Source organism: Tasmannia lanceolata, unplaced genomic scaffold (genome assembly GCF_043159265.1).
Source record: "Tasmannia lanceolata isolate RefF3 unplaced genomic scaffold, GAP_Taslan_0.1 ptg000006l, whole genome shotgun sequence".
Lineage (NCBI taxonomy): Eukaryota > Viridiplantae > Streptophyta > Magnoliopsida > Canellales > Winteraceae > Tasmannia > Tasmannia lanceolata.
Genome location: NW_027518683.1, coordinates 18973327 through 18981420, shown reverse-complemented (window position 1 = coordinate 18981420; position 8094 = coordinate 18973327). Strand labels below are relative to the sequence as shown.

General features: G+C 36.4%; 1 protein-coding gene across 1 annotated transcript; it reads left to right on the top strand.

Annotated features, from left to right (window-relative positions):
* The first annotated feature begins 332 nt into the window (after positions 1 to 332).
* Positions 333 to 7386, top strand: LOC143878460 (subtilisin-like protease SBT4.13). Its single transcript, XM_077380749.1, has 9 exons — positions 333 to 420; positions 2954 to 3045; positions 3135 to 3381; positions 3796 to 4282; positions 4579 to 4676; positions 4764 to 4988; positions 5087 to 5195; positions 6074 to 6287; positions 6751 to 7386. The coding sequence occupies exons 1-9, from the start codon at positions 344 to 346 to the stop codon at positions 7272 to 7274; spliced, it is 2073 nt and encodes a 690-aa protein (XP_077236864.1). The 5' UTR covers positions 333 to 343; the 3' UTR covers positions 7275 to 7386.
* Positions 7387 to 8094: the final 708 nt, after the last annotated feature.

The following is an 8094-nucleotide window of genomic DNA, read 5'->3' as shown; positions in this document are numbered from 1 at the left end:
TTTGCCAATCCTTCTGTTGCTCTTGATGGGGATAGAAGGGCAAGTCACTTTAGTTCTTGATGATTTTTCATGCTTCTTTCTCTCAGATACTTGCAACCATATATAATCATGCTTTCAAAAAAAAAAAACTCTTTTTCCTCGTACATGTACTTGCAAGGATCATTATCATATTTATTTTTAATGAAATTACATGCTGTCCTTGATGTTTGATCCAATCAAGATGTCGTCTGCTGTTGGATCAAATATCAAGGAAGGCTCTTTTGTTTTTAAAACTTAGACAAAAGATTTATATGCATGCCATGGATCACATATGTGGTACTTAATGCAGATTTACATTGTGTACATGGGAGCCCTACCGGAGGGAGAATATATGGCATTATCTCACCACCATAGTATTCTACAAGAAGTTCTTTCCGAGAGGTAAATGTTTTTGATGGGGAGATTTTTTTTGGGTAGTGAGACCTAGTAAATATATAGTTTGGACTTTGGATCGATGAACATGTTAGCCCCTAGATTTGATCTTTCCTAAAATATTTAATTTTTCTTTTACTATAATAATATTTGCTTAACAGTCTAATACTTCTGTTCCAAAAGATATTTACATGCATCTTAGATGCCAATGGGTCAATGCTTTACAGAATAAGATATTTAATATCTAAAAGGGCCCGTTTGGATACCCCTTGGATTTGGATTTGGAGGTGAATTTGGAATTCCAAAATCCATGGATTTGAAATCAAGAATTTTAAAATTCACAAATTTATAAATAATGCCGTTTGGATGACCATGTATAGATTTGGATTTCAAATCTAAATTAATTTTTTTTTGTCTGGATGCTCTTTGGATTTGAATTTGAAATCTAACAAAACCAAAAAGCCCTAAAATACTTGATATAAGGGCATTTCAGCCATTTCCCATGATCCAAGGGTATTCAAGTCATTTTACCCTATATGGGGGTATTTTGATCATTTTTTATGTCGTAAGGGTGTTTTAGTGATTTTCCATGACTCAGGGTATTTGGTCATTTTCACCCGGTATAGGTGTATTCTGGTCATTTTGCATGACCCGGTGATATTCTAGTCATTTTACCTAATATGGCGTATTTTTATCTCATGAGGGTATTTTTAGTCATTTTAGTAATTTTTCATGAGCCATAGGTCATTTTTACTTGATATAGGGGTATTTCGATAATTTTTCATGATCTTAGGGTATTTTAGTCATTTTACCTATATGAGGTTATTTTGATCATTTTTATGTTATAAGGGTATTTTAATCATTGTGCACGACTCGGGGGTATTTTGTCATTTTTACCCAGTACAGGGTATTTCTAGTCATTTTACCTAATATGGCGTATTTTTATCATTTTTATCTCATGAGGTATTTTAATCATTTTAGTCATTTTTTATGAGCCATGGGTCATTTTTACTTGATCTAGGGGTATTTTAGTAATTTTTCATGATATTGGGGTATTCTAGTCATTTTACCCTGTATGAGGTTATTTTGATCATTTTTATGTCATAAGGGTATTTTAGTCATTTTGCACGACTCGAAGGTATTTTGTCATTTTTACCTGGTATAGGGGTATTTCGGTCATTTTACCTGACTTGGGGTTTTCTAGTCATTTTACCTAATACGATGTATTTTGATCAGTTTTTAATGTCATGTTGGTACTTAAGTCATTTACCACTTTTTGGTATATTTTGGTCATTTTAACCCCTCACTAGGGGTGTCAACGGATCCACTTCGGGTCGGATCCACCTATGTCATAGTCACGATCCATTCAAATTCCTTATTGGTTGGGTCGGAGTCAGATTGTTCTTCGGATCCTACTTTCCACGTCATGATCACGATCCATTTTAATTCGGATCGTCTATCGGAGTGTCCTATTATGTCCTATTTAGCTAAGTAAACAATTAATTTTTTAAAAAATAGATAGAATGGGAGTTCACTATTAGTGTGTCTCTATGCATTTTCTTCAACTAAATTAAAATTTTATCTATGTTTAATCTATGTGTATAATAATTCTTGTAAACAATAAAACTAATCAAAATTACATACACAAATATAATGTATTACTATTATCAAAGAATATGATGCATAAAGAACGAAACCCCTCACTCTTTTCCTTAGTGAAAGTATGAAATGAAATGACTGAAATGAGTGAAATCGTGTTCCCATCCGATTCATTAAGTGATAAGAGAGGTTTTGACCAAAATACCCTTCATAGAATGGTTAGCATTAACAAAATTTGGAGGGTATTTTTGTAGACCATTTTGGATCGTGACTATCCAATGGGGCATCGGTGGCGTGCCCACACACAATCCAAAATTTTTCGGATCCCAGATTTGATGATCTGAAATATGCCCATGGATCCTATTCATATGTTTAGATCCCGTTCATTAACATTCGGATTCAGACGATCCATCGGACCGTCTGGATCCATTGACACTCCTACCCCTTACAGGTCAGATTTAGATTTATAAATAATCTCGGAGAAAGGATTTGTAAATCCAAAAAATTACACTAGCATGAGGAGTTTGTAAATCTTGTGGATTTCACTCAAATCCAAATCTAGATGTCATAAAGGCTTGCCAAACTCCTAATTTGGATTTAAAAATCCAAATTCACCTCCAAATCCAAATCCAAATCCAAGGGGTATCCAAACGGGCCTAAAGGAATTTACATTTGTAACATGTTCAATAGTAAAAGAAAAACTTTACATTTTATAAGGTTTTGAATAAGCTGGGGCATACGCATGTTTTCCTGTAATGTATCCTGTAGAAAATCGATAGTTTGTTTGTTTTAATGTTTTTTGTTATTATTTAAGATATTTAATATCTATAGAAAATTTACATTTAGAAACCCCCAATATTATTTTGAACTACCCTATCTATACATTTTCTGTCAGTTGCAAAGCCTATTTAATTAACAACGTAATCATCTTCTGTTGGTGCAGCTCTGCAGCTGATTCTCTGATACGTAGTTACAATAGGAGTTTCAATGGATTCGCGGCCAAGCTAACAGAAGAAGAGCAAGAAAAGATTGCTAGTCAGTAAAAATGTTCTTCTCTGAAAGAATGGAAAATAATGTAATCATACACTTGTTACAATGACAAAAATTTTCAATAATTTCTACAGGTATGGAAGGAATAGTATCTGTGTTTCCTAGTAAGATTTACAAGCCTCTCACAACAAGATCTTGGGATTTCCTTGGTTTCCCCGACACTGTGAAAAGAATCCCAACTGTTGAAAGCGATGTGATCATTGGGTTGCTTGATACTGGAATCTGGCCAGACTCCGAAAGCTTTAACGACGAAGGTTTCAGTCCTCCTCCGAAGAATTGGAAGGGGAAGTGCCAATCTTCTAAAAACTTCACTTGCAACAAGTAAAGTTTTCTTTATATCATTTGCTTTCCTAATCTTTCTTTGACCATAAATCTAAGATGGTCTCCACCATAGTCACAAATATTTGTTTTAATTGTGATACTTAATTATTTTTTTGTTAGTTTCAAATTTATACAAGGAAAGACTGGAAATAAAATATCTAAATCATATAGAAACAAAAAATTTAAGAATAAAATTAGGATACAGAATAATAACATGATTTTATCGCGAATTTGTCATGGTTTTTTATTTTTAACAAATAAAATGTGAAGATTTTTTGATGATTTTCAAACTTTATGAAGTTTTTTGGGGTTACGTTGTTTTATCAAAAAATCACAAAATATCATGACAAATAAAAAAGAAATTCGAGATATTTGTGACTATGGTCTCTCCTAATTAAAGTTTATAATTGGCAGAAAGTTGATTGGAGCTCGATCTTACACTGGAGATTCTCCGATTGACACCGTAGGACACGGGACCCACACTTCTTCAACAGCGGCGGGCCGTGAGGTGAAGGGGGCAAATCTTTTTGGGTTGGCAGAAGGGAATGCAAGGGGAGCAGTCCCTTCTTCAAGGATTGCCATGTACCAGGTCTGCAATCAGCTTAGCTGTACCTCTGAAACTATCTTGGCCGCATTTGATGACGCCATTGCTGATGGTGTTGACATCCTTTCTGTTTCATTGGGACCTACTGTTCCACCAGACTACTCAAATGATCCTGTTGCCATTGGTTCTTTCCATGCCCTGAACAAAGGAATCCTCACATCACAATCCGCAGGTAATGGTGGCCCGAGCATTGGAAGTCTAAGTAGTAATGCTCCATGGCTGTTAACTGTGGCAGCTACCAGCACTGATCGCCGCATAGAAAATAAGATTGAGCTTGGAAATGGAGTTACACTTGTGGTGAGAAAGACCATCTTTTAATTTCCTTTTAACATAAATTCATTATCCAAGCAAATTCGCCCCGTGAAAACCCAAAGTCTTTCGTCTTTGGAGACTTATGTTTCCCCATTTTGACTATAATTTTCCTTCAATTGTCAGCCCTAAAGCTATTATTGGACTCAAATTTAAATATAATTTTGAGTCCAATAATAGGATTTTAGCTTACAATCGGTTGTCAAAATCTGAAAGGAACAGGGCCTTAGTTTTGAAGTGAATTTTGTATTGTGCTGCCTAATTAATTAGTGTATCACGGTCAGGGAATTGCTATCAACACCTTTGAATTGAACGGGACTTTGTTTCCCTTGATAACTGGAGGGGATGCTGCATCATCTAGTTGTGACATCGAATTTGCCCGGTAAAATTCGTGATCAAGATGATTTCAGAATTGCTTATTCTTCATGAAAAAATTGAAAATAAACTAACTTTTGTTATCATGTTTCAGGGGTTGTGAACTTGGCTGCTTAGACAAAGAATTAGTTAAAGGAAAGATTGTTTTCTGTGACCAGCATTCCCAAGGGGAAGGACCTCTGACAGCTGGCGCTTTGGGAATGATTTTAGAAGATAGCCAAATGAGTTACTCCGATGATTCTACCGCTTATCCTATTCCTGCGACTCTTCTAAGCCCGAAAAGTAGTGCTGCCGTTGAATTATACATGAACAAAACAAAGTAATCATTAAATTATATTTAATGTTATTGTCTTTGAAAAAATGTTATAAATCAAAACCAACTGCTTATATAACCCAAACCTGTTCTAAACTCTACAGGAATCCTCAAGCAAACATATTGAAAAGTGAGGGATTCAAATCTAAAGCTCCCAAAGTTGCTTCTTTCTCTTCTAGAGGACCCAATTCCTTTACAAGCGACATTCTCAAGGTGATCATTTGATTCATGTCTTACAGATCTTTTGTGCTGTTTTTTTTTTTTTTTTTGACGAAAGTTAACTATATTTAGAGCATAAAAAGGATTACAGATTCACATCAATGGGGAGAGAGGACCCAAAGTAAACTAAATCTCTCAAAGCCCTGGATTTAGCCAGTCGATCCGCTAGGTCGTTGGCACTCCTAGGGACATGAGCAAAAGAAAGGAAACTATCGCTAATCATAGAGCTAATCTCACCTAAAAACTTAGCTTATCTCCATGGACCAATGCTCATGCTTTGAACCTTAGAAATTACATTTGAAGAATCCCCTTCTACCTCCGACTTGCCTTTCATTTCGTCCCTAAGAAATCTCATACTGTAATGAAGAACACAAACCTCTGCTTCAGTAGAGTCCATTATTCCAGCTAGCCCAGATAAGACGTATATGGTGGTGCCATCACTATCTCTAAACAGCTCTTCGATTCCCACCTTGCCGTGCTTGCCAAGGGAGTAACCATCCATACTGAGCTTGGAAACATTAGGTGTAAAGGGTCCCCAAATAGCTAACCTCATTTCCTTTGTTACAGAACCCACCAGAACCGTCTTCCATTTCTTTAAAATGCAATCCATAGAGTAACCCCAAAAGGCACTAGTTTGTTCAGCCCAATTTGCCTTGCTGAATTTGACCTTCCATGCTCTGTCATAAGTGAAGATGAAGACTCCTCCTTGAAAGTCTGAGTGTTCCTTTCCATCCATGTACTGCAATTCCCTCTTTCATTCGATCTTTTGTTTTGATTCTTATGCTCTAAAAGAACTCAACGACTGTTTCATCTTAATCTTCTTCAGTTGATTTGAAATCACATGAGTTGCGTTTGTCCAATATGTTTTGCAGCCTGATATAAGTGCGCCAGGAGTAGACATCTTAGCTGCCTTTTCGCCTCTAGGAAAAATGTCCGAATTCAATGTGGATAAGAGATCTGTGAAGTTCAACATACTAGCAGGGACTTCTATGGCATGCCCCCATGCTACTGGTGCAGCTGCTTATGTAATGACTTTTCACCCTGATTGGTCACCTTCGGCCATCAAGTCTGCTCTAATGACTACTGGTAATCCTGTTTAACTACAGCTTCTAGAAATGAAAACTGTATCATATGGAAGTGAAAAACTCTTGGTTACGTCTGTTAATTTGGTGTGCAAACATTTCCTGACCCCTTTCCGTGGCTTAAGGTTGACTTCCATCTAAAATTTTTCTCTTAAAATTTTTATATAAAATTACCCTTCTCACATCTCTCTAATTCAATAATGAGATTTATAATTCAACAACTCATACGTTGTTCTTAGAAAGGTATTGCAACAGTGCATATTATTAATACTCTTGAAATCTTTCTTGGAAACTTTTAGTAAAAGAGAGCCTTATAATTAAACTATATTACCATCTAGAACTTTCATATTTTCTTAACAATAGCTCATGTTTTCCTCTATCCATCGTACTTAACTCTTAACACAAAATTTATCTCACCCTTAAATATAAACACGAATGTTCACCCACTTTTATTTTTCATTTTCCAGCTTCTCCAATGAACTCTAGCAATGATGCAACTGCTGAATTCGGCTACGGTGCCGGCAATATCGACCCAGTTAAGGCTGTTGATCCCGGATTGGTGTATGATGCTTCTAAAGATGACTACATTCAAATGCTATGTGCCCAAGGTTATACCACACAGAAGGTTAGGCTCATTTCTGGGGATAACAGCAGTTGTCCTTCTGGTACTACACTATCCGTGAGGGATCTCAATTATCCTTCCATGGCTGTTAAAGTTGAATCTGGAAGGCCTTTTGAAGCCAATTTCTCGAGGATAGTTACTAACATTGGTTTGGCTAATTCGACATACAAAGCAACAGTCTACGCACCATCTCAACTAACGATCACTGTGACTCCTAGTGTTCTATCTTTCAAGTCATTGAATGAGAAGCAGCATTTCATCGTAACGGTTGCCGGAAAGGGTTTAAAGGCAACAAGCCAGTACTCTCTTTCATTAGAGTGGTCTGATGGTATTCACAATGTGAGAAGCCCTATAGTTGTGTACACATAATATACAAAATCCCCGAATCAGGACTAGAAGTGAAATCATCTTGGTTCATTGGGGTTCATTTTATTTTCATTTTTTTTTTCCATCTTTGTTTCAATAAAAATGCATAATTACCTTCCAAATTACTGAAAAGATCTGATATTCCTTTTTTTTCTATGATATTTTGTAGGTTGATAATTGGATAGCTTTCATTATCTTTCTTCTTCAATAAAATTGTCTATTTTCTCTATGTTGGTCTTTCTTCTAAAGCCTTTTTTACTCTTCAGTCGTATAGTGGCAGGGTTGGAGATGTAACCGTAAATCAGTTTTCCAACTATTGTAATGAATTGGCTTAACAGCCATTTAGAATGGCTGTGTTTAGGGCTGCTCTATAACAATAACACGTCCTCTCTCTTATTGTAGGGAAAGCTGAAAGAGCAGAAGGCAACTTAGTGATGGTAAAATCATCTTGTGCCACTCTAGTCCAATCAGTGATTTTCTTATTTGCAGTATCCTCTCTCTCTCTCTCTCTCTCTCTCTCTCTCTCTCTCTCTCTCTCTCTCTCTCTCTATCCTTCCATTATTTTAATGAATCTGAGTTGGAATATGGGTTGAGTTATCCGGACTCGAACCCAAGGTCTGCCCACATCGGTTGGTTGGCCTCAACAGCTAAAGGGATTAATCCCCATTGATTACATAGAATGTTTGACTAGAGAGACTCTTGGACTACCTCCATGCGACTCTTGGACTCCTAGATTCCTGTGTGAGTCCTGGATTCCTGGACTCCTAGATTTTCTATGGGATAGTAGTCTATATATACACTCCATACATAACAGAATGAGTGT

Excerpts from the sequence above, each read along its gene's own strand:
- LOC143878460 (XM_077380749.1), top strand. The coding sequence starts at position 344 with ATGGGAGCCCTACCGGAGGGAGAATATATGGCATTATCTCACCACCAT. Across the intron at positions 3,382-3,795 it reads AAAAACTTCACTTGCAACAA|AAAGTTGATTGGAGCTCGAT; the intron begins GTAAAGTTTTCT and ends TATAATTGGCAG. Across the intron at positions 5,196-6,073 it reads TTACAAGCGACATTCTCAAG|CCTGATATAAGTGCGCCAGG; the intron begins GTGATCATTTGA and ends TATGTTTTGCAG.